The 25,387-nt window shown below is 40.9% G+C and overlaps 1 protein-coding gene across 1 annotated transcript in view; it reads left to right on the plus strand.

Annotated features, from left to right (window-relative positions):
• prex2 (phosphatidylinositol-3,4,5-trisphosphate-dependent Rac exchange factor 2) overlaps nt 1-25,387 on the plus strand; it is a 93,403-nt gene that overhangs the window by 44,595 nt on the left and 23,421 nt on the right. Inside the window, exons 20-36 of the mRNA XM_085362944.1 lie at nt 1,225-1,361; nt 2,728-2,845; nt 3,519-3,703; nt 5,542-5,703; nt 7,954-8,176; nt 8,685-8,892; nt 11,756-11,935; nt 12,196-12,290; nt 12,622-12,704; nt 14,489-14,579; nt 16,324-16,452; nt 17,410-17,451; nt 19,296-19,393; nt 19,486-19,632; nt 23,610-23,712; nt 23,822-23,965; nt 24,069-24,183. Coding sequence (XP_085219070.1) covers nt 1,225-1,361; nt 2,728-2,845; nt 3,519-3,703; nt 5,542-5,703; nt 7,954-8,176; nt 8,685-8,892; nt 11,756-11,935; nt 12,196-12,290; nt 12,622-12,704; nt 14,489-14,579; nt 16,324-16,452; nt 17,410-17,451; nt 19,296-19,393; nt 19,486-19,632; nt 23,610-23,712; nt 23,822-23,965; nt 24,069-24,183 — 2,260 coding nt within the window. The remainder of the gene's footprint in view (nt 1-1,224; nt 1,362-2,727; nt 2,846-3,518; nt 3,704-5,541; nt 5,704-7,953; nt 8,177-8,684; nt 8,893-11,755; nt 11,936-12,195; nt 12,291-12,621; nt 12,705-14,488; nt 14,580-16,323; nt 16,453-17,409; nt 17,452-19,295; nt 19,394-19,485; nt 19,633-23,609; nt 23,713-23,821; nt 23,966-24,068; nt 24,184-25,387) is intronic.

Here is a 25,387-nt window from a genome sequence, read left to right on the forward strand (position 1 = left end):
AAAATGTCTTAAACACGTAGAAAGGTCTTGAATGTAGTGTAAGTAGAAGGCACTAGCCTTATGGAGTGCCATAGCACGACTCCACATGGCCAGAAAGCCATCTTTCAGCTAGTTAACTAGCTGAATCCTCCTTGAGTTGTCTAAAAATTGTTTGGTGCTATAGCCAAAATGCTAACTACTGAGGATTCAACTGAAGTTTCAACTTTTGACCATTATGAGTACACCATCTGGGTACTTGAGCTGCCCTTCATTTAGTTGTGCTTATCAGTGTAAACACACTTATGCACTCTAAATAGTGTAATAGTACTAAAGTATGCTGTTGTAAACGCAATTAACATAGCAAGCAATAAACCTGCTAAACACTAGTATGTTAATACTGTTGGGGTGACCTTTCTAAAGGAGCAACTCACCTGAGACTGGGTGCTTAGAGAGTTATTGATTATTATATTTTATCGTTCATTAGCAATACATGCTTATCCTTTTAGAGAATCCCAAGGCCTGTGGGGGGATTGGGCAAAAAGGCCACTTAGAAGATGTTGAAGCCCTTGTAGAAAGCATAAAGAAAATATAAAAATGTTTTGAACAATACTCATTCATACTGGACTTTGCTAAGTGTGTTTTAATGTAATATGTAGACTCTTCTCTTCTACTCTATTAATAACTAGAATATCCTTGTCTATTGTTCTATTCTATTCTATTCTATATTATAAGTTCAGTTGATGCGGAAAGGAAAGTACACTGGATATGTCCGTCCCTGCAATCTTCGGCCAAGTGATTACAGATTCCTTACATTGCAGCGTGAGGTTTTCATGATGTATTTTTAAGGAGCTGAGAAAACAAATGGGAGGAATATTTAGTCTGCCATACACTTCCTTCTGATAGCTGTAAACCTTGAAGTTCTCCTATGGTCTGAATCACATCCCTCAGAGGCCTTCGTCTACCCCAGATAAACAACTTCCCTCCTCCCTGCACCACACTCTCCCTCTCACACTCCTCCTGAGCTGCCAAAAACAGGAAACAGTCTTGTAAATACAAAGCAAAAAAACAGAATGTTGTTCAATCTAATTTTGCATACAGGATGTGGAAAAAGTGACAATTATTTTCTTTTAGGATGTGCTCATGTTTTTTTCATCCGGTTTCAGCATGCACCTGCAAGATAACGTGCGGTAGCTCTTACTCTTTTCACCCCTCCTTCCCCTTGCATCTCTGTCTGTCTCACGCCAGGCACAGTGGCAGCAACTGCCGGTCTCCACCCAGGCCAGTGCATTATAAAGGTGAACGGTATCAATGTGAGCAAGGAGAGCCATGCCAGCGTCATCGCTCATGTCACAGCGTGCAGGAAGTATCGGCGACCCACGCAGGTGAGACTGGAGGAAGAAAGGAAAAGCAAAAAGGGATAAACTGCAGAGTAAATCTAACCAGACGCAAGGATTTGTCAAGGGGGGTGGGGGTGGGATGTCATCCAGCGGTAATGAAAAAGTATTTAATTTTTATTATGTGTCACTGTGGAGCAGAGAAAAAAATGAATAAATGATTGTCTTGCTGGAAAAATAGAATTCGTTTCTGCAAATTTGTTAGTAGAAGTGCAAAAGAGCAGAAAATAAGGGAAACTATTTACCCTGGTTCTCTCTGCCTTTCCTTCATTTGGGTCATTACGCAAAAATAATAGTAGTTTTGGCTTCTTTAGCACTGACCCCTGGCTCACAGTGGTGGGCTTGTTGTGGGAGACTGGCAGGCTGCAGATAGAGGTGGGAAAGGATCCCGAGGCTGGCTGGGGGTCAGAGTGGGTGAGAGTCTTGGAGTAAGACTGATCGAAGATGGAAGGAAAGAGGGGGATAGTGTGGGGTAGGCTAAACAGCAGACAAGAGTAGGAGGAGAGCTCGGTCCACCTGTCGAAGGTGGGAAACGGTGAAAAATAGAAACCCCAGGGTGTGTGTATGGTGTGAGTTAGTGTAGTGTGTCATTATAATTGAGCCTCGTGTGGACCTCAGGCTTAATGGTGCACTAGAGTGTTCCAAAACTCCTGGAGATCTGGTTTCCATCAAGTGTGGACCCGGAGGAACCACCCTCTCGTTCTCGCTCTTTGCGTCTTTGTGTGTGTTTGTATATGCGTGCCTGCGTGTGCGGTTGTACACTAGAAAACCACAGACCAATGGGACGGCGCAGCATGTAGCCTTGGCAGAAAACCCTCTGTGGGCTTGGGTGTAGAGAAAGGACACACACACTCAAATACACACAGGGCATGCTAGAGTGGGTTGATGAGTTTGGCATGGGTTTGCTTTTGCGGTCTCACCGAGAGCCATGTTTCCATATGTTTGTGAAGACTTTTCACTGTATGCTCTGCCAACCCAACTGTGACACTGCACACCATATCTAGGCAGAATCCGCTAAACGGGCTGCAACAAACCTCCAGCCTCAGCTTGTGTACACATGCACACAATCAACAGAGTAATAGAAATGCCACCTGTTAAACACCAGGGTTGGAGGGATAAGAGTGATGCTGCAGTAGATTGATTCATGTGGACAGTTGTGTACATATGGGCCTATAATTTCTCCAGTTAAATTAATTGTAAATTAAAAGACACAGACTACAGTTAGTCAATTTAAAGTGTAAATTGGGGGGAAAATTTCATTTTAGCATTTTCTTCACTAATATGATACAAAAATAATGTTATAAAAAGTTCAAATGAAATCCATCTTTAATTATTTTTTCTTTAATGTATTTAGCAAGATACTATCAAGTGGGTCTACAACAGCAGTGAGAACGCCCAGGAGGACAACCAGAAAACTAACCAGAAACCCATCCCTGAGAAGAATGGAGATGGCTTTGAGTGTAAAGTCGAAGGTGACGACACATGCTCATTCACAAGCTACATGGGAATATGTCATTTTGGCAAAGTGCTTCTTTTTTTTTTTTTTCCTTTTCTCAAAGTGTCTGTGGATGTAATGCAGGGTTGTTCACAGGAACACAATCCCATTACCTCCTTCAGTTAACAAGTAAAACATAGCTCCAAACATGCTCATCTGGAATGTGTTAGTGTGAGAACAGCTGCCCCCTCTGGCTCATCAAGTGTTAATTTCCCCCTGCAATTTATGCATCCCAATGAGAGAGTAAAACAGGAAAGCTATTCCCTTCATAGCAAACAGCTCTGTCAGGATTTATAACTACATTAGGTCACTGCTTTACTGTAGGGCTGGTTAACTTGCTGCTCTTGGAATTGCTCCGGGGTTTGTTTTTTTTTGTTTTTTGGAGGGAAATGGAAGAAAGCCACGAGCAGAAGGTCTTTCTCTGAAATTATCTGCAGATTTGGTGAACAGAGGCCTCCCACAGTTCTAAGTGTGGTGATGAAAACACTGGAAAAAACTGCATCAGTGCATTGTAGAACATTATTACATGTCATTATAATAGTTTCAGGCATAAATACCGCCTTGTTGCTTCGCCAACATAAACATAAAAAGTTTATACTATGTTTTTTTTTTATTTTTTATGTCTTATGTTTTTGTGTCTCCAACCTCAGAGGTAATGGACAAAATCAACACTATAGCTATCATTGATGGAAAAACAGACCATGTAAGTCTGACAGTAGACAATGTCCACCTGGAGTACGGAGTGGTGTACGAGTATGACAGCACAGCTGGCACCAAGTGCCATGTACTGGAGAAGATGGTTGAACCCAAGGGATTCTTCAGCCTCACTGCTAAGGTAAAAATGCAATTACATGAATACATTACATTTCCTTTCTCATTAGGGGTGTGTGTTTTACTTATTTATCTTAATGCAAAAATAATTGGTAGGCTAGTTGGTAGCTTTTATAGTAGATATTTGTCCAATATCAAATTTTCCAGCCTTACATTTATTAGCATTTTCTCTCATGTATTGTATTTGTTTAACTGAATATGACTCATAAAGCTACTTTCAGGTCCTTCCTTATTTACAAGGAGTTGTCACAGCACATAGCCCTGCATGTCTGATTTAGCCTTACTTAAATCCATTTCCTGATGCAACCCTAGAGAGATTTTTCTCCCCTCTGGAGACTGAACTGGAGATCTTTTGCTTGTTAGGTGAATGTGTTAACCTCTACACTATGGATTCATTAATTGCAGGCCTCATGTGATTCACTATTACTAAGGCAGGAGGCAAAGTTTGGTGTTTAGTGCTCTGCAAAAATGCAGAAAAGCCCCCATGAGGTGTGTATTCTCCACCTGACAGGGAACCCAGTAGTTGTGGATTTGCTAACACAGAGAACTTCATCTAGCAGAATGTCTTATTCAGCTAGTAAAAATCCCCCTGAGCGTAATTTATCAAGCAAAGATGTTGCGTTAAGCTGTGACTTTCATCCTGGATGGTTGTGGACAAAAAGAGGGACGACAGTGAAAGAGAGGGAGACATTTTATTACCTTTTATATGATGGATAGTGGTGCTTATTACCAAAGAGCAGCTCCTTGCTTGGTAAGGGATAGCAGCAGACAAGATGTGAACAGACTTTACATCTTGTCTGTGTTTTAGCCGGCTCTTGAGCAGGAGTCTACTAACACATGAGACTTTTCTTCTCAAATTTGACAAGATGCACAAATTCCACCATAAATTCCAGTGTAACGTTTTTGTTGTCACTAAATCCAACAGCTTTCCTGCTGTGCAGATTGGAGTGGAGCTTGAAGCTAGTGAAAAGAGACAGCTTTATTTTAGTCGTGTTAGTTCTCAGCTGGGCTAAGTGCATGCTTTTTACATCCCAGCAGTGATGTTCACAGAATGATCATTATTGATTTAAGATACACAGAGGATGGAAGACTCACTCAGACACAGATGCACACTTGCTGATGTGGGAAATGAAACACAGTTTGAAGCGTATTTCTGCCAAATTTCATGATGAACAACATCTGTCTTGTTTATGGTAAATTGTACCCAAATGTGATCTTGTCTATGTTTTTAAGTTGATCTAGATTTACTGTTCTTGTCCTCTAAAGTGTGTGAAAGCTCTCTTCTAAACACTGCCGATGACATGCACAAAACAACACTTGCCATAACTTCTCTCACTATATGCAATATCTCTTTTCTCCCAAGTAAAATTTTAGTATTATTATAAACATCTGCTCCCGCATTCCACACCGTCCTCTGAGATCTGTGTGATGTTGAATTTTAATGTTGGTTACGCTGTCGGGGTGCATGGGTTGTCTTGTGCTTCAGTCTCTTCCTGCTGTTACATTTCCTCCCTCGCTTCCCACCCTCCTCCACTGGGCATCTCATTAAGAAGGCTCAGAGTTTTGTGTGTCTTATTGTCTTCATATCTAATCTCTGATTTGCAGTCTTCATATAAACAGTATATGCATCACAATAATATTCATATTGGAATTAAACTCCTGATGAAATGCTGCAAATAAATCTGCCCTCTGTCCAATTTTGATCTTGTTTTCGACTGAATAAGGAGCTTGGTCATTCATTTACATCCCATTAGTTCCCCCAAAAGGGATTTTTTTTTTTAAAAAGAAACATTTGCATATCATTTAATCAACCCTGACTTTGTTTACTCTTTCTGAAATCAGATCCTGGAGGTACTGGCGCGTAATGATGATGCGCTGGTGCAGATGTGTGGAAGGTTGATTTCCAGCTGTGATCTGATCCCAGAGGAGCTGCGGGTGCGCCTCAGTGCCATGCATAGTGAGAGGGCAGAGCACATTAATCGACGCATCACTAACTACAGAAAGGTAACTGTTTGGAGGGCCTTGAGCAGTCTCTTGTTGCCATGCTAAACTGTACAGCTTGGAAGTGTGAGTATGGACAATTCTCTAAAGACCTACAACAATAGAAACAGGATGCAGCTGGTGTGGAGATACACGCTTGCATAGATCCACAACATAGTTTTGCTCCTGAAAGAAAGACTGGGAATCCTTTCTGAAAGCTATAAAACATAAATATAGTGTAACAGGACTTGTAGAGGGATTTTCACTACATACTTACTGGAAATGAAAAGAAACTTTAGTGTTAAGGACTTTAAGCACACTGAAAAGATACAGACAAGGTACACATGCATATTTTTCTCACTGTGCTGATTTTGTTTCCATTAAAGTATCAAGGTGCATCAGTCAGTAAATGGACTGGACCGTAGTACAAACAAGTTCAACCAAGAGCTCAACTATCTGAATGCTTCTTAGCGGCACATGTAACGAGTGGTCGTTGACCTTCAAGACTTATTAAGCCAAAGTGTCTTGCTGACTTCCACACTTATTGCTGACTTTGTGATTGTGCCCACAATATAGCGCTTTGCTTTCAATTACAGCTGGTAAATGACAGAGCCAAAGCATTTTCAGCACTTTTCATTCACATCTGCAAGCATGTGTCTATAGGCAAAACAACACATGCAAGTGTGCGTGAGAGGGAGAGAGGATCTGACTCAACATGCGATTGTGCCTTGGATTCATTACCAGTCACTTATAAATATCTCTGCATAGCCACAGCCAGCATTTTTTTGTTGTGTAAGATCCCCTCATGCAGCAGAGCATTCCTTCTCAGACCCCTAGAGAAAAAGAGCAAGAAATGTATGTAGAGAGAAAAATGAAATTTGTGTGGGACAGGAAGACGGAACAGAAAATGATTAGAAGGAGACATGAGCTTGGAATAAATTTTTCTGACTTATTCGGAGATCGCGTGGATGTGTTAAATGACTCTTCGGTCACTGAAGGTCACTTCATTGTCCATGTGAGTCATCTGTTCAGTTGAAACAACAGCTTCACACTCCAGCTTTAAGAAATAAAAGATGAGAAATGTTTGCTTACAGGGATTTTTTTTCAGGTGTATGTTAGGCTTGTGTTATCTGCCTAAGATGCTAATACCTGATCTGATGGCTTAAAGCATCTGTTGTATATCCAAGACAGGATTCAGGCCCGGTGGGGTGGGTTCACGCAAAGTGCAAAGAAAAAAAAAATACCTTCATGATATTCTGTATCAGCTGTATTGGTGACAACGTCACTGCGTGTTGTGTTTTTACAAATAAAGTGCAACTCTTAAAAGAGGTTTCCTTGCACAACAGGGTCAGTTTGGGGTAGAATTAAAATGAATATTGGCGTTGCAGTCACTGTTAACTTTTGTCTTGTACCAGCACGGCATATGGGACACCATCGCAACATCCTCACAGAAAGACCGGCATGTTTGAATTAATTTTTTTGGTCTTTTACAATAGTTCTGACCTCTATGAGCTTGACCGTTATGAACGCCGAGCACTCCACCAGCTGTTCAGTTTGCTTTCTACCGCGCACAGCTGTAAACATGGCAAAGCGAAAGAGGAATGATGTCACCGGTGTAGCTAGGTGTAACTGAAATGGATTAACACAAGGCAGCCATCCTGACACGAGGCTTTCGTTTTGCCATTTTCTGTTTACATTCTTTTGCCGCTAACACAGTCTTACAGATGATATCATGCACGGTTAGTCGGGAAGGAATGTGGGGGGCTGTCGTGTCACAAAAAAGCAAGATTTTATGACTCTGTGATCTCTAGGCTGACACAGTGACCATCAGAAAAGATGAACCAGACTACTTCGAGTCGTAATTACAACATGATGATACAAGCTGCTATGTACCGTTTTAACTCCGTTCATGATAAATGATGATGTTGAGGTCTGGAATTCTTCACATAATGATAATCTTATGAGTCCGTCTTGGATCTTTCATTCGGTTTAAATATTTGAGTTTGAATGTTGAGAACATACATAAATTGGTGTTTATTCTTTTCTTCTAGGACCAGATGTCACGCATAGAATGTAAAAACAAAACAGCACATTTAGCTAGATAAATACACAGTTGTGTTTCACATGAGCTGCATAATTCAAATATTCTTCCTTTTGTAGCCCACCGCCTACCAGTGTAACAAAAGGTGGCTTTCACTGCTGTAATTGCTGTGATTGTGTAAAATCCTGAAAGAAAATCATTGAAACTATTATAATTTATTGCTCTTGTTCCAGTTTTCCCGGGTACTCAAGAACAGGGCATGGCCCACCTTTAAGCAGGCAAAGGCCAAGGTGTCTCCTCTCCATAGTAGTGACTTCTGCCCCACAAACTGTCACATTAATGTGATGGAGGTGTCCTATCCAAAGACCACAACCTCTTTGGGAAGTGCGTTTGGTGTGCAGCTGGACAACAGGAAGAATACGCTGGAGAAAGGAGGCCGCAGCAGTGCTGAGCAGGGTGAGCATAACAAAACCCACCAGGACAGTGGAGGAATTTTACATATTGATTGATATGTCTGTATTTATAGTTACATGTAAATAGAAATACAATACACAACTAAATGCATTGTACATAAAGCCATCAAGTTGCTCAATAATAGCTCAAAAAGGAGAAGATTGCAGTTTACACTTATGTGATCCTACACCACTTAACATTATTTAATCATTACAAATCAGTCAATATATAATCAAATGTGTAGCTAAATACATACACACAGTAATAATGACCCTTGGCCAATTTAATGCACATAAAAAAAATTAATTATATATATATATATATAAAAAATAAAAGTTGCTGCAAGTTCACACCAGAGCTCAAGGTATTTGTTTCATCAGAAAATAGAAAACATTTTTAAAAAAGTCATTTTGCACATATCATTGATCATTTGTGGTATACCACACACATGTCCAGCTTTTATTTTTATTTGTATTCTACTGTTTTTTTTTCTTCATGCTTCTATGTTCAGGTAAGCTGAACCCCATGGTAAATGTGCAGCACACCATTACAACTATGGCAGCACCATCGGGTCATAGCCTGGGGCGGACCGAGGGCCACGGCCTTCGTTTCCTGCTCAGAGAAGAAGACCTGCTCACCCTGGATGCATATCAGAAACTTCTCTATAAACTTACTGCTGCTGTCAGGGAGATGGAGACACACGGCGCCCACATTCATGAGTGAGCTTTGTGTGCATACCTACTCTCAATGAAATATGTTTCATTAATGATCACAGACCTTTGAAACCAGATTGTGTCATATAGCATGCTGTAGCCAAAGTAACACGCATAATAAATGTGCAACAGCTGGGCATTAGTAAACATACAGCACCTATGAATGCAATGCATGTGACAAAGATTTGGGCGGAAATGTGTTGATTTGGATTTTTTTTTTCTCTATAAAACACAATTTGTGCTGGAAAAGTAGTGTGTGGCCAATCAGGATTTTGGCATGCTTGTTTCTGTTACGGGACTCATTATTTGGAGTCAATGAGGCAATGGAAAGGAAATGGGAAACACTCCTCCTGTCAAACTTAGCCACACCACCCGTGAACCAGGAAGTACTGTCTCATGTAGGAGGGTGTGACGCTCGATTTCGTTTTCCTCAGTGGCCTTTAAAGAGAAACTTTTATCTACAGATTGCTGCTGCAGCAATTTGTAATATTTACTGGTGGAAAGCTAACTGGTTATAATGTGTGTGATGAAGAAGGGCCATTGTGGTGATTTAGTCATTAGGAGTCTTCTCAGCTAAGGCAGCAACATTCGGAGAATGACATTAAACATTGCAAGCGGAGCTGTCACCTAACTGCGGTAATAATGAGCGGAGTCCACGGCAGGGCTCGTAATGAGTGAGTCTGGACAAATTTCATTATGCTCCTGTCGATGGCAATTAAAGTAGTTGCATCCATGCACACTGAAATGGTCCAAGACGTACCCACCAAAGCAAAAGTGACCTTTAGCATCAGCTATCTGTTCAAACATGCGGATACACACGAGCACTTAAGGAGCTTGTTAAGGCTGAGCTGTAAGGTTAGCCACGAGTGATACTAATAGGATGCACTGCAAGCATCAGCAGTGTGACTGAATCTCTTTGACCTTTTGTGGGTGCTTTGAGAACTTTAGCAGATTAGTTTTCATTAACCTGTTCACAAATTGGCCAAGGGTCATTATTACTACTACTTTAACTGCTACAAATACTACAGGCACCTTTTCCTCCCTTGTCTACGCTTGTCTGTGTCTTTTTATTTATCTCATTTCCTATCTCTTGATGTATTTGCACCCATCAGCATGGATACTGCAGACTGACATTCTTTGCTCACTGTGACTCTTCCTTTTCTGTACTGGGTGTGGTCAGCTCTGACAGCACTACATGAAGGATGTAATAATGAACTCGGGTGACTATTTTGTGCATTATGTTACACGCAGTCCTCTTCCGTTCCCAACATCAGAGGAAGTCTACGGTACATTTGTGGCAGATTAGATATATCCGTAAGCAATTTGGGAAAAGCAAACAACTCCACGTTACATAAGTTCTTGGCCGGCCAGCGAGGAATCCATTGAGGCGGTGACCTGTGAACCTTTGTCTCCAGGGCCACCGAGAAGGCTTCGCAGCTGTGTGAGGACATTCCTGGCGACGTGCATTATATCAGGGCCTCCTCCCTTCCTGAATCCATACCACCCGTTTTCATATCTTTTCCTTATTCTTTGCACATTATAAAAAAGTACCATGACTAGCAGTGGGTGGAGAGCTATAGGATCCACTGACTTATTTATCTCATTATGGAGTGAATCATTATGCAAATTTCTTACTGTGGAACAGCCTGATGTGGAGCTTTTGTAATGCAGACGCACTTACAGATGCAATAAATGTGATGGAAGTCTAATAGTTTAATGTGTCAAAGTGGGTTAAAGAGCTTCCTGTTGGAGATTAAGAGATCTTTCTGATTTGGTGCAATAAGCAGTGATGTACTTTGGCCTGTTCTCATTCTCCTTTTTTCTCTTTTTTTTTTTCTGTCTCTCTCTTTTGAAGCCACTTCTCTGATCCAGTCATTGTTATTCTCCTTTGCTCCCTCGCCCCAAAGGCCCCAAACTGCGTTCACTTCTTTATTAACCAATAGCCAATCACAGAGCCTGGAGGGCTTCTCCATGGCGATGGAATGTCACTCAGTTTTACAAGGGGCATTGTGGTGCCTCCTGGAGTGGACCTTAATGAGGGCATCTTTGTGGCCTAGTCAGCCTGTGAATGGGTAGAAAGGGGGTCAGGGGAGGGAGGGGGAGGAGGTGAGGAGAGGTGTTGAAAATCATAAAAATAGGCATCAAACTGGGATGCATTTGGGGTCCATCAGAGAGACAGGTTGTTTATTTTTGATGAATCCCCTCCCCTCTGCCTCTGAAACGTCTTGGAGGCCAATGGTGTGACACGATGGAAAATGCAAGCAGACACAAATTAAAATAAGTCTGAAATGTAAACAGACATCGCGTGCCAGTGTTTTGCGTGGGGAGAGATTTATAAAATAAAAAAAAATCCCTAGCCTAGAATTTATTGGAATATGGCTTTAAATGCCACCATGTGTTGCTGCAACTGTGAAAATATCCCACGTAGCCTCTTCCTGCTTCTCTGATAGCTGTCTAACAGAATGCAAGCCAAGGGTAATAATAAGAGCGGAGCTGATCTCTGCAGCCGTGCTGCAGCGTGTTGACACAGCTGCACCTTGCTACATGTTTGAACCTATTAATACGATGCCGATCCCTGACATCTGAAGCTGTTGTGCGGAAGTCAAACACAAACGGACTGGGGTTTGAGTTTGGCCTGCTCACTCAGCTGTGGAAGCTTACTACATTTGCGTGGGCTAAAGTGCAGACTGTATGCACCAATGAAAACGTTTCAGTGCTGGGACATGTGTAAGATCATGTGTATGATCAAAGGAGCTGCTGTTATCATGCTGCTTTGTTTCTAGATTTGGATGAACGTCATAGTTTTAAATAACCCTTCCTGCCTTTCTTCCTTTTTCCCCCTCCTTTCCTTCCTTTCTCTCTCCATCAGCCTTCTATCCTCCATCACCCATCCTCCAGCCTCAGAGGTGAGAACCCCTGAGAGCTACATTACGGGAGAGAGTGAGGGAGAGAAGGGTGAAAGGAATGGGAAGAAAGTCTGTTTTAATATGGCAGGGGATGAGCAGGAGGACTCCGGGCATGACACAATCAGCAACAGAGACTCATACAGGTAAAACCAAAGTCAAACATGGTCACATAGGGTGATCGAATTTCTGAGAGTCTTTATCATTTAAAAGATTTTCGAAAAACAAGTAGCAAAGTTGTAATATAAAGCAATATTTATGCATAGCTTTTCATACAATAAATGCAGATGCATGGCTTAGTTTTCCATACCTAAAGTGTATGATATCAAACCTATCCATATCAGTTATTATGTGCACCTCTAAAGTATACGTCATCTTAAAATTTTTTTCTCAAATTTCTTATCAGTGACTGTAACAGCAATCGAAACTCCATTGCCTCCTTCACCAGCATCTGCAGCAGTCACTGCAGCTCCTACGTTCACAGTGACGACATGGACTCAGGTATACAAAATGCAACAATAGGGACACTGTTATCCTCCACATAAAGCTTATCGGTATAAACCATTCATGAGTTGTATTTTCTGTGTAATATCCTCATGATTGATCACATTAAGTAACCTGTGACCATGCAGCAGTAGGGAGGAAAACCCTGTTTCAGCTCGGTGTCATAAACCGTAGCCTTTGTCAACAGTAATATTGTAAAAGGCTGTCTTGTAACAGGTAACAGTGTATTTGAACCAGAACTAACTAGAATGCACTGGACTTTCTGTCCACATACAGTAAACCTATGCACTGGTTTTACTACAGTACAGTTGTAATCCCCCCTCTGCAGGAGATGAGATGCCCTCGAGTGTGTGGCTGTCACATGATAAGCAGAAGAAGCTTCACAGCTTTCTAGAGCACCTGTTTAGCCAGGTGGGTGAAATATGAGTTATTAAGTTTTTTTTGTACACAATTTTATTTTCCCAGGACATTCCTCAGACTTAATGTTGGTTATTGGACAATGACACATTTTCTGTTATTTAGCCTCTAAACACCACAGTGCACAGTTTAAATCCAGCAGTCAAGGTGTGATTGAAGTGGAAACAGACATTTTTATAATACATAGTCTGCCACTTCAGTGGAACCAGGATACTAGTGTTTAAGTGGCTAAGAGTAGTTCACATTAGGCTTATGGCCAGGTGAGGTCTGCCACCTTCTTATTCCATTCTGTGAATTCAGAAGATAAAAGATAAATTGATTCCCTGTTCAGGTGTCATTGCAACTGAAAGAAGCCATCACTATGCTAAAAACCAACAGGACAAAGCAAAGACTTTAAGAGTGGACAAAATGAACAATATGGTACATTCCTATAAAGACAGAATACCCATCTGAGCCTACAACACCAGAAGCCCTGAAAGCCCACAGAAGACAACTAAAGTGGATGTTTTTTTTTGTTTTTTTTTAAAGATCCATCCAGGTGAAAAACACTCTTGAGGAGGTAGACATATCATTGTGAAGGTCTACAATCAATTTATATTCATGAGGTTCACAACAAAGTGCAAACCAGCAGTTACACTCTTGAGCACCCCATTTTCTGTGGAGGCAATGTTACAGCATGGGCACGCATAGATGCCGATGGAATGAGGCTACTAGTGTTTTTCAACTGCTGCTGCTGAGATTCAGCTAAATGCTGCAAAACTGACTGGACAGTAAGAATAGACAATAGCCCAAAGCTTACTGCAAATCAACCCAAAAGTTACTCAAAGCAGAGATAGGAGATATTCTTCAGTGACCAAGTCAGTCTCTTGATCTCATCCCTACAGAGCCTGCTTTTCAGTCACTAAAACAAAACCAAATGCAGACCCCCACAAACATTAAGCAACTCAAAGCGACTGCAGTAAAGACCTGATAGAGCCTCTGAAGGGAGGAAATACAGCATTTGGTGATTCTAGGCTTCAGGCAGTCACTGCAAATGATTTTCATCCAAGTATTAAAAACAATCTTTATATTTAAAATCCCGTTAGTTAGGAACTGTGTATAAAAATAGCTGTAATTACAAAACAGTTACAGCAATTGCACTTCAATCACATCGGTGTCATTGTCCAAACACTTGCTCCCTTTTTGTTGCCTGGTTAAAATGAAAGAAACATGTTATTGTGTCGCCTAATGGTATTGTGTGATAGTTATTTCCTTGTGTGTTAACACAAATATGAGACCAAAATGCACAGTGAATGAATTTCAAACACAAAGAGATGCTCTTGTTTCATGTGTAACTTATTGTTTTTTCCAAAGGTCAAATGTTTATTGGGGCTTTTGGGTATGAAAAGCAGGGATTGTGTATTTTTGAATTGTGCTCAGGAAGGGAAAAATTGCAAGAGCCTTAATGATCCTTGACCTTTCTGGAACCTTTAGAGCAAAGACCGACCAAATCTTATTACGTGTTTTATGAGGACATTTCAATCGGCAGAGGACAAGCACAAAAAAACAAGCCATGGTTGGCTGTCTCTGCTGTGCAGTGTGTAAACAAAGCACAAACTTTGTTCACTGCGGCTCTGTCAACGTGTGTATGTGTGTTGCAGAAAGAGCAGGAAAAGCAGGTGTTGGGTATGCCTGGGCAGTTTTTTGCTTCCATCCACACCCACATGCAGTACTTTCGATCCATACTGTGTGAGGAAACTGTATCAAGTGCATCAGCTTGACCCTTGTTCTGTCTTCAGGTGGACTCAATCACTAGCATGCTGACAGGAGCAGTAGTGGCTCGGGCATTTGAGCAGACCAAATGCTTCACACCTGGAAGAGGATTACAAGGTAAGACAGCCCCTTGTGCCGGTGATGTCGTCACCTGCATCCTTGTTAATAGAAAAAGTTTAACCTTTTCATTAAAGCTAATTACTTATGTGTTTTCTTCTGTGTTATATTTGCATCGTTTTGGGAGAAAGGACAAAGAAAAAGATGATGCTAGAGACTCTTGAGCACCGACAGCACCAATGTGGACATAAAACAGAACAGGCACTGAAAAATGCTGCAGCCGCCTGCACATAGGGGCAGTAACTTCCTGTTGTGTAATGAGTGTGTGCACAGACTTTGGGGAAAGTGTTGTAGGTGGATTTGAGAATGTTTTTAAAAAACCCCAAACAGATTCCCAGCCATTTCCCCTCTGCCTCTGCACTTTTCCACTTCTTTTCACTTTCAGTCATTGTGGTGTCCTTCCCTTTATAGCGCTGAAATAGCACCACTTAGTTGGGTACTCATCTTCACTTTACGGTTTATTGTAGTGCTACTTACCAGTCAATTGAAAATGTGACCCTATAAAAGCTCTTGAGCTTGTATGCTATATGATCGTTTAATTTTACTCTGTTTATTTGCTACCTGACCTCCTCCTAGCCTTGGTTTTTAACCGCATTTTCTATTGTTGTGTTTTATCTCTCTAACAAAAATGTAGCAAATGTTACTGAAAAAGGACAGAATTTACCCTTTATCATTCCCCACACAAATTCAAACTAGCTTACATTGCCCTTTTATCCTCTGTGGAGCGCTATTCGGATGACTCAGTCCATTTTAAGATAAGAAAAGTGGTTGACATCAGCAATTGTTTTCTTTCTGTCTTTGCAAAAATGCTATCTGTTTTATATCCCGGTGGTTTGTATTGTGCTTTGCTCTCATATGACAAAGTTTGTTTATTTTATGCTTTTTGAAAGTGCAGTGTGCAGTAAGAGGGGAAAAAAATAGAAAATTATGCAGTGATTCTGTCATGTTGATTACTAAAGCTTGCAAACACTCCGACCCATTTGGCGCACAGCCTCCCCTCTCATCTACAGCTGTCCTCAAGTCAGTGCAAATATGCTTGAACTGAAAATAGGTCCGCTTCTCTTTGTGGGTTTGTGTGTGTGTGTGGGTTTGTGTGTGTATGTGTGTGCACGCGCCTGTTTGTGTGCGGGTTTGTACGCATAAATTCCCTCAGGACGCCTTGATCAGAGCAGATCCATCACAACTCTAGTAATGTGTGTGGTTGATAGCAGAGCAAATAGGATTATCTGACAAGTAGAGCATTCCTGCATCTCACGCCCTGTCTGTTGCTCTAAGACACACAAAGCCCCTGATAACAGCCACCTTTCTCTCAGAGATCTGTTGTTTTTCAAAGTAAACTTTATTATAAGTCATTCTGTGTAGTTTTTTGTTTCTTTTAACAGGTGTTACATCAGATTGACATGCTTTTATGCTCATTTTTCAGCACTGTCTGGGCGAGGTGATAAAAAGATTTGATGGCAGGAGTTTAAAATTGATTAATAAAAAAGAAGTGTTGCCTCTGGACATCAGTGACCTATAATTTTCTCTAGAAAGATTGAGCAAGATGGTGCAGCTTGACAAGGAAAGAGAAAAAGATGAGGTTAAGCAGACTGATCTAGGCACGATATTTTTTTTTTTTATGCAGTTTTTCTCATTGACTGGTAATCTCTTTATGCCAAGTGTGCCTCACAACTGATATAGAGTACATGCATTCATGTAGCTATGGTAGATGCTAATTTACGGTGTATGTTTGTGTTTCTGTCAGAGTTTCAGCAGGAGATGGAGCCCCGAGTGAGCTGCACCAAAAAGTTGCGTCTCCACGTCAAGCAGGATCCCTGGAACCTTCCCAGCAGCGTTCAGGCGCTCACGCAAACCATAACTAAATATGTTGAAGGTCAGCGTGTACCCGAGCAGCTCCTCACATGGTTAACATGCACACCCAGCCCCTTACACTTTATGCTTTCTCAATGCTCAAGCCTTGTAGCTTGCTCACACAGTCACATCAAATATTTATCATGGCTAGAACATGCCTGGCTGGAGAAGAAATGTGCTTTAAATTGACAGGGTATCCAGTAAACCTCGTCGCATTTATGAGATGTAATAATAACCTCTGTTACAGTTGTGTGGGTACAGGCAGTCCCACTAACTGCAGCACTTTCCTTAACCTTTAAACCTGAAACCATCCTGGGATTCATAAATTGGAGGAACAGAGGTGGAGCTGAACACATGCAGAGAGTTAAAGAGCTGCGCTCTGTGAGATTCCTTTATTTATTGATTTTTATCCAGAGAGACATTTCGTCCATATTTATTCCCAACGGGAGTGTGTGGCTTTTGTGTTCGTTGGCAGACAGATTAAATACACAGACACATACAGTAATACTGTACATGGACACACTAGCACTAAATTTCCAGATACAAACAAAGGCCAGCCACACAACACTCCTGGGAAAGGTGAGCGGGCGGTCACGCTTGAGAAAAGTCTCCTTATTAATAATAAGCAGAGGCCCTGTGTATGCTACTTTTCCCCCCTCCTCTTCCCATGATGGCTTTTCAAGCAGTGCAGCCTCCTGCTAGTATACCCGGAGTTCTGAGATGGCTGTAAACAAATGAGGATTTATGATGTTATCTTTGCCTCTGGTTGTTTTTATGATGTTATGGGTTTTTTTTATATGCTCAGATGGAGTGAAGTTACACAGAGTTGTCCTATTTATGACTTTAAGACTTTAAATTTAAAGTATAGGTCAGTTCAGTTAAGGAGAAATGGGTCTATTTGATTTGATAAAAGGTTGTCCACTGCCTCACTGAATTTCTTTTATTTAATGTTTTTTTTGTTTTTGTTTGTTTTATTCAGAGGTGAAGACTCGACTGCTCCTGGTCCTACTACAGTATACAGGTTTGTCCCTTCCTTTTACACTGAAGATTTACTCTGTTTAAATACAGATTGCAACAGCAAATTAATTTTAGGCCTTTTTTTAAGAGTGAAACCCAAAATAACACTCCCATAGACTTTGCTGTGTGCTCGTGACCCAAACTCAAAGTTCAATAAGATAAGATAATAAAAGCAACACACATGCAGACGCAAAACATGAAAAAAAGGGGAAAGAATTAAGTCAGACACCTACAACACAGAAAATAGTTTCATGTGTGCACCTGTAATTATAGAGCACATTTTTCACTTTGTGTTACAGTTATAATTCAGTTCAGGTTAATTTCTATAGCACCAAAACACAACAACAGCTGCCTCACATCATAAAGACCCAACAATTATAGAGAGAAAACCCAAACAATCAGATGACCACCAAAGAGAAAGCACTTGGCGACAGTAGGGAGGAAAAACTCAATCTTAGAAAGCTCCAGCAAGACCAGGCTCGGGGAGCCATCTGCCGCAAGGGGTTGGGGGTGAGGAGGGGGAGAGAAAGGACAAAAGGGACAACGTGGAAGCAACCCAGAAATTGATATTAATGATTAAATGCAATATAAGAGTCAGAAGTACATTGCCCAATCTAAGGATTAGATCTCAGTTTCTTACAATAGAAGGTGTCAGGAGCCAAAAAATTGAAATCCCTCCGATCTGGCCGTCACTTAAAAAAAAAAAAAAAAAAAAAAAAAAACCTTTAATAACCATTCACCTGATTTTCAATGATTTAAAAAATATTATGAGTCTTGTATACGAGAAGCTGTGAAATAAAATATCAGTTCCCTCCCTTAAAAACTGAGCTTTCTACTGGCCTTCAAATCTGCTTTCAATAACGAGGACATCCAAATATTTTAAGGATTTTGAGCATCCATCATCTTTTGTTAACTTGAGCTACACTCCTGAGAGTCTGTAGTCAGAGAGTAGCAGGTATTTGCCCTGAAAACTTTGAAGGAACTGGGTCAAGTACTTCTAATGGATTTTGGATAATAGCATTTTAAAATCACCCATCAAACGCTAAAAAACCACTAAAACCACCCCTACCTTTATCCTTTGAAATACTGTTTTGGGAACGACAGCGGAGACCTGAAATTGAGCATAATTCCTATTATGGATAGTCTCAGAAGGCATTGCAGGTGGACAGTGATGTATTATAGTTACAGGTGTATTATTTAAAGAAAAACAAAATCCCATAGTAAAAAGGTTGGGAACCACTCCATTAAAAATAACTTCCACGTTGCCAAAGCTATAAATCAAAATCTATAGGACTACTTGTGTTGGCACTATTATACTGGAGAAGCCAGGACCGAATAACTACTGATAAAACTCAGACATTACTCTCATTTACAGACCCCCGGGAACTGGGTTAATAGTGTCAAAAAGTTTGCGGTCATTCCCTGCAACATTCACATTATTCATTTCTGAGGTTCATGAACCTATTTTTAACTCAGTTGGATTGCTGAACTTTTTAAAGGGGCCTATTTCTCTGGAAATTATGGCAGCCAATTATTTTCCGCTTGGGCACACCTGTCATTTCCTCTCGTTTTTTTCCTGATACATTATTTAATATCCAACACATGTGGAGTGGTGGGGGAGGGCAGCCTTTTGTTCACCTTACTGAAAGTCTCTTTAATTACCATAATAGACCTGTGGCACTTATTTCTTTGACCTTCATTGCTTTACACTGCAGTTTTTAATCTTGACTCTTCGCTCTGTTGTTTCTCTGTCATCTTTTCCTGAATCTACTTCTCAGCTTCTTTCACTGCTTGAACTCTTTAATCAACATGATTTTCAGTCTCACACCTCCCTTTGTTTCCTTGCAGACTCAGAGATCCAGCTACGTCGCGATATGGTATTCTGTCAGTCTCTAGTTGCGTCTGTGTGCGCCTTCTCCGAGCATCTGCTGGCTGTCCTCAACCAGGTAAATTATGTATGTGACTTGTTTAGAACTGGGAATTAAGATACAGTTGTTTTCCTCAGCTCTCTGCTGAGCTTTTCTGTATTTTCTCTCAGTTCTGCAATGTAGGGAAAGATGTTGACCAGGAAATCCCTGACTCCCAGGACCTTCAGGAGGCCCAGGAAGCTAGCCGTCGATGGCTCGAGCAGATTGCCAGTGCTGGGCTGCTGTTCCACTTCCAGTCCCTGCTTTCGCCCAATCTGGTGAGCGACAGATTGGATATAGACACTGTGAAAACAGGAGTTTGCTGTTCATTTTGTTGTAAAATAATCAAGCCTGTTACTATGCATATTTTTGCATTATATAAAAGTAAATGTTATTTTTAAATGACAGTTATAACCATAGTCGTGTCAGCTAAGTGCTATCAGGGGACATCATGTGTTTAGATATCCCCTTGCTCACATTTGTATTTTGCTTGGCACATTCTCCCTGGGTAAGTGAACTCCTGCCATGCATGCTTGGACATCCTTCCAGATTCTGATGGTTTGTATTTACTCTTTCTATGAACGGGTCTCTGTTTGTGGAGCAACATGACCCCCCTTGAATTTAAACCTAAAATGCTGTTGAGACTTTAATTTTTAGTCTATAATTAATGTGGTGGTAAGACATATAATATGATGTGATATACTTATCTTGCCAGAGCACCTTTCATGTTCTGATAAACAAACAGCATACCAAACAATCAGTCATATCAACCAGTATTGGTTACAGAGTTTCAAAGTTTTCTACAGCCATGTGAAATATGTTTTCACGGGACTCACATGTTGACTCAGTAACTACTAGTTGCAGAGGACCTTTGGCCTGTGTTGTTTTTTAGGTTATTGTACAGCACTTTGGTCAGCTCTGTTGCTGTTGTTAAAAGTGCTATATAAATAAGTGGTATGGCCTGCTCATGAACTTTAACATTTAACTTGCTAACTGAGCCTAAGATGCAGCTCTTGGGCTTTTTGCTGTTTTTCCCAGCATTGCAAAGGTTGGGCTTGGGGTGAGTCCATTGTAGCATTGTGTTAAAACACATCTGAATGCTCCAGAGCTGCAAAATCCCCAAACTTTTGCTTATAAAAGTGCTCACACTTGCTTATGATCACTTATTCAAGTACATTCGATTAGCAGTGCCTGGTTACTGCTTTTCTTCTCAATTCATATGGAAGCAGTAAGGATTTACTCTCTCAAACTTTCTTTTTCTCATGACTGTATGTTATGAGCTATGCAACAAGATTTTGCTTTGAGCTACAGCTCAGTTATTAACTGCAGCTACCAACTAAGATGCTATTTATGTGGATTTTCAACATTTATCATCATCGATCAGTACGCCACTACCAGGTTGTGTGGTGGACCTCAACTAAAGCAATATTTTCAAGTTGCTACAGCTGTGCTCCATCTGTTGTTTCTCAGGTATCGGAGAGCTTCCTGGTCAGCATAGTTACTATTTAAGCTGGATCTGCTAACTCAAGGTGTCCTCAGACAGCAGACCTCAAATGCCTTAAAAACCAAAACACGTAGTTGTTTGAGCTTTGTTTTTGCCAGATTGTTTTTTATCACACATGTCTAGGCAGGAGTTCATTATGAACAGCCGCTGCTAATACCGAGCCAAGCACAGACTGCAACCTCAGTGGGATCAATATTAACATTTCCCACCATGGTTTATAATAAATTCAAATGTGTCTTCAACCAAGCTCGAGAAGCCAAAATTTTAGTTTAAGTAGCTGAAGGACTGGTGATATATTTTTGAAAGCTGTTATTTGCTTCTTTACTGCTGTTTTTGGATGACTGTTTATTTAAGTTAGAGGGGTAGGTGGCTTAAGTCAAGACCTAGGAAATGATGGTTGATTCTCCTTGCCTGCTGTCATACTGCCTTTTTCTCTGCACGCCTTCCCCTCTCTGTCTGTCTCAAGAAATTTCTCTTTCAAGTGTCTCTGTGGAACAAACTAGGGCCTCGGTACCTGCAGGTGATTCCAATGAAATCTCAACACGTTCCTTTTCAGGGCACCGCATGAAAGGCGGCATGAGTGGAGCTGGGGACGTTGTGAATGTGTGTGTGTTTGCGTTTTTGTGTGCACTGAATACCGTGTGTGTCGGGGGTAATGTGTTTATGTCACATCCTCTGAGATAAACTTGCCCACACACACAGCAGGTGTCACTTGGCAGGACAGTGGGTACCCTTCTGTCACATGTCGGGCCATCTCAAATGTGTTTTTAGAAAAAGGCCCTAATCCTCTTCCACCGCTGCTCCTGTTTATCCCTCTGCATGTGGTGGATGGAAAGCAGAAGAGACAGGGGAAGAAATGAAATGGGATGAAGGGTGACTGAGGAGCGCAGTGTGTCAGAATCAAAATATTCAAGGTGCTATCACTGTGGCCACAAGCAGACGTGCTTGCCATTAGGGTTGCCTCTGTGGATGTTTGAAATGGAAACATGTACACACACACAGTCAGAGATATATAAGCAATCAATATGAAGCAAATATGAACATATCAATGCTAAAGTGCTGTGCCACTACAAATCTGAGTGATGGTGCACTTAAATATTTTTTTTCAGTGAGGACTACTGTACTGCAGTCAAAAGAAGACTGTCATTTCCATCTTCAGTAATTTTGTATTTGGCTTGAGCAGACACACAAAGTTCCACATGCATGTATGGAAGGACGAGGATAGCTTCCATCTGCATAGATGAAAAGTTAGTGTTAGTGATGGTGAGAGCACAGCAGGATCCCCTGTAAAGAGCAGAGCATGCGTCAGTGGCAACTTTTATATTTATCAGATGTATCTGACCCATGCAGTTATATCTAATGCAAAAAAAAAAAGATACAGCATGAAAATGAGAGCAGTGTTGGAGGTGGATTACATCAGATAGTTCACATGCATGTAGTCTTTATATGTGCTTAAAAATGTTACTTAAAAGACTCGATGTTTGTGAAAATCTAAGGTACTTCATCAGTTAAAGTAGGCAGGGGTGGTGTAAGAAACTACAAGCATATAACATAAGATGCATGTATAAAGTTAATTTTCATCTCTTCAAGTGTGTAGCATGTTAACAGTGATACATGAAAAAAGTAAAACTAGCCAAAGCCAACACTGAAGGAAAAAAGTAAAACTGGTTGGATAGTATGACTTCTCTACTGTGATCATCACAGATTAATGGTGAGACTAAATTGTGATTTACCCTTGTTGAACTGTGTATCAGCTAACAAGATTTGCAGGCTTGTAAACCATGAGGTATTATACATTATTAAGCCACCACTTGAATGTGAGAACTTCATTATTCTCCTCTGGAGGAAGATTATATTTGCTGTAAGGGGGGTGTATTCTACATGCATGCAAACTCAACACAGAAATGCTGCAGCTGGCTGGAGGATTCAAACCCACCAGCCTCTCCTGCTGTGAAGTGACAGTGCTGACCTCTGCAGCACCGTGCTGCCTATGTGGAGTTTGCATGTTCTCCTGGGGTCTGGGGTCTCTCCAGCTACTCTGGCTAGATGATGTGTTAAGTGGTGATTCTAAATTAATCCCGTAGGTATAAATGTGAGCGTTCCTGGTTGTCTGTCCTGTTGAGTTAGCCCTGCACCACACTGGTGTCTTGTCCAGGTCTACCCCACTTCTTGCCCGGTGACAGCCGAGAGGAGTTTCAGCCCCTTTGTGGCACTGAATTGGATAAGCGGGAGAAAATGGATGGATGGAGGCATGCATTGCGCATTACAGATTAAAGGTTAAAATGTCTTATTTGGTGGATGGGCCATAGCTTTTTCCCTTCTGAAAACCAGGTATCGACATTACCCACAACCTGGCTGCATCTTACCTGGTAAACATTATACTAATGGCTAATGTGCCCTCAAGTAAATTCAAATTTTATTTGTCACACACACAACCATACACAGTATGACATGGGGGTGAAATGCTTGTAGCTGTACAATGCCCGACCATTAAATGACAGAAAAAAGTTTTACAGTATTTACAATTTACAGGTTACTACAAAATTTACAAATTAACTTCGAAATTTTGTAGTAAAAAATGTGCAAATAGCAGAAAGAGATTATAAGGATTATAAATTATAGGAAATGTGTGGTGGTGCGTGTGGTGATGTGTAGTAGAAGTAGTTCCCGTTTTATTTAGGATCTGTGGATAACCGGCCATTACACTTTCCTCCTTTTACAAACACTTTCGTGCTCTAATTTTCTTTTCAGACTGATGAGCAAGCCATGCTGGAAGACACTCAAGTAGCCCTAATTGACCTGGAGAAAGTCACCTTCTACTTCCAGGAATTTGAAGGGGAGCCTCTTGTTGCCAGTATGTACTCTGTGTTTTAGTTCACATTAGCATCTTCTGACAGTTATCATCACAGGGTTCTGATTGCTATTAATAAATTCTAAACTCTTCCTTTCCTCTCCTCTGGCAGACATGCCCATTTCATACCAGGTGGAGGGCAATCTCCAGGCCTTGAAAGTTTGCTTCTACCTTGAGAGTTTCTATTTCTCTCAGCTGCCTTACAGGCTGAAAAATGGAGGAGGTGTCAAAATCTACCCAGTGCTCTTCACACAAGGTAAAGTGAGCCTAGCTGCTGTAAGAAGATCAGTCCTCACATTATGCATGGCCAGTATATGCAATGCCTTTATCTTTCACTTGATCTGTTGATCCCTTTTTAGCGCTCGAGAGTATGGAAGGATACTACTACAGAGATAATGTGTCAGTGGAGGAATACCAGGCACAAATCAATGCTGCCTCATTGGATAAGGTCAAGCAGTACAACAAAAGACTGAGGTATTGTAAATGACACACACACACGGATGGATTAGATAGATCCAATAATAATGTAATAATGATGATAATAATAATGATACAATAATAATACAAAAAATATCATCAAATAACAAAAAAGAATCCTTGAAACAGAAAATAAAAAAACCTCTACCCTCTTAGCGGGATTAAAAGTAAATTAAAAGTTAAAAAAATAAAGGATAAATAAGAGTTACACAAAAGGCTACTGGAATGTCTGCTACGCTAATATGCGTATGAACTGTATGAGTCACACACTCACACTTTGAGATTGCGTTCCCTTTGTGATTTGGCTTTTTTACAGTCTGTTATAAATCAAGACGACCTCCAATTCAGTCAGACTTGGGTGTCAACACCCAGCAGGGCCTCAAGGTGATTGGCTGAGAGAAACACTGCGGGAATGTTTTATGATTGGTTGCGAACGCACTCAGCAGGGGGAAGCAGTGATTGGATGAGGGTGCCCAGCATGTCACCGTTGCTGATGCAGTGCATTTACAGCTGCTGCACTCGGTTCCCTCGCACCACATTGGTTTGCTGCACACCTCTGTGAGACCCTCTGTGATTGACCAAGTGAGGATAATTAAATACGATGAAAAGAAACAAGGAGAAGATGCCTTTGGGAGTAATAAATGAGAACTTAACTTTATTTAACTTCCTGAAAATGGCAATGAACGAGTGTACAGTTGTGGTCGGAAGTTTATATATTCTCAGCATGGGCGTGAATGTCATGGTCATTTGTGGTCTTTTAGTGATTTCTTTGAACTGTTCTTTTTCCAGGGTGGAATGATTATACAGCACGTCTTTAATGACATAAAAAACAAATTTATTTTTTTAATTTATCTAATACAGACAGGCTCCTGGGTTGTTCCTAACATCCTAACCAATTTCCTCTTATCTGAGGGTGACAGTTTGGGTCTTCTTTCAGACCTTGGCAAAGTGATGCCCCATCCGAAAAACTTGTATTTGCATATATTGTTTGAACTTAGAAATGCCTCCAAGAAACCTTTAAAACATGTGTAAATGTGCAATTCTTCTTCTTAGATTTTCAATGAGTTTCTTGGACTTTCTCGTTGTTCTGATTATTGGTGAGTGCTCTCAAACAAATCCTTTTTGTGCTTCAAAGAGTTGTAACCAATCACGATCACCTATGAGTAGTTAACAGGACTTGGTCTTGTCAAGCTAAAATATA

Source organism: Diplotaxodon limnothrissa, linkage group LG9 (genome assembly GCF_057381915.1).
Source record: "Diplotaxodon limnothrissa isolate DT_005_m linkage group LG9, D_limnothrissa_male_GT1.1, whole genome shotgun sequence".
Lineage (NCBI taxonomy): Eukaryota > Metazoa > Chordata > Actinopteri > Cichliformes > Cichlidae > Diplotaxodon > Diplotaxodon limnothrissa.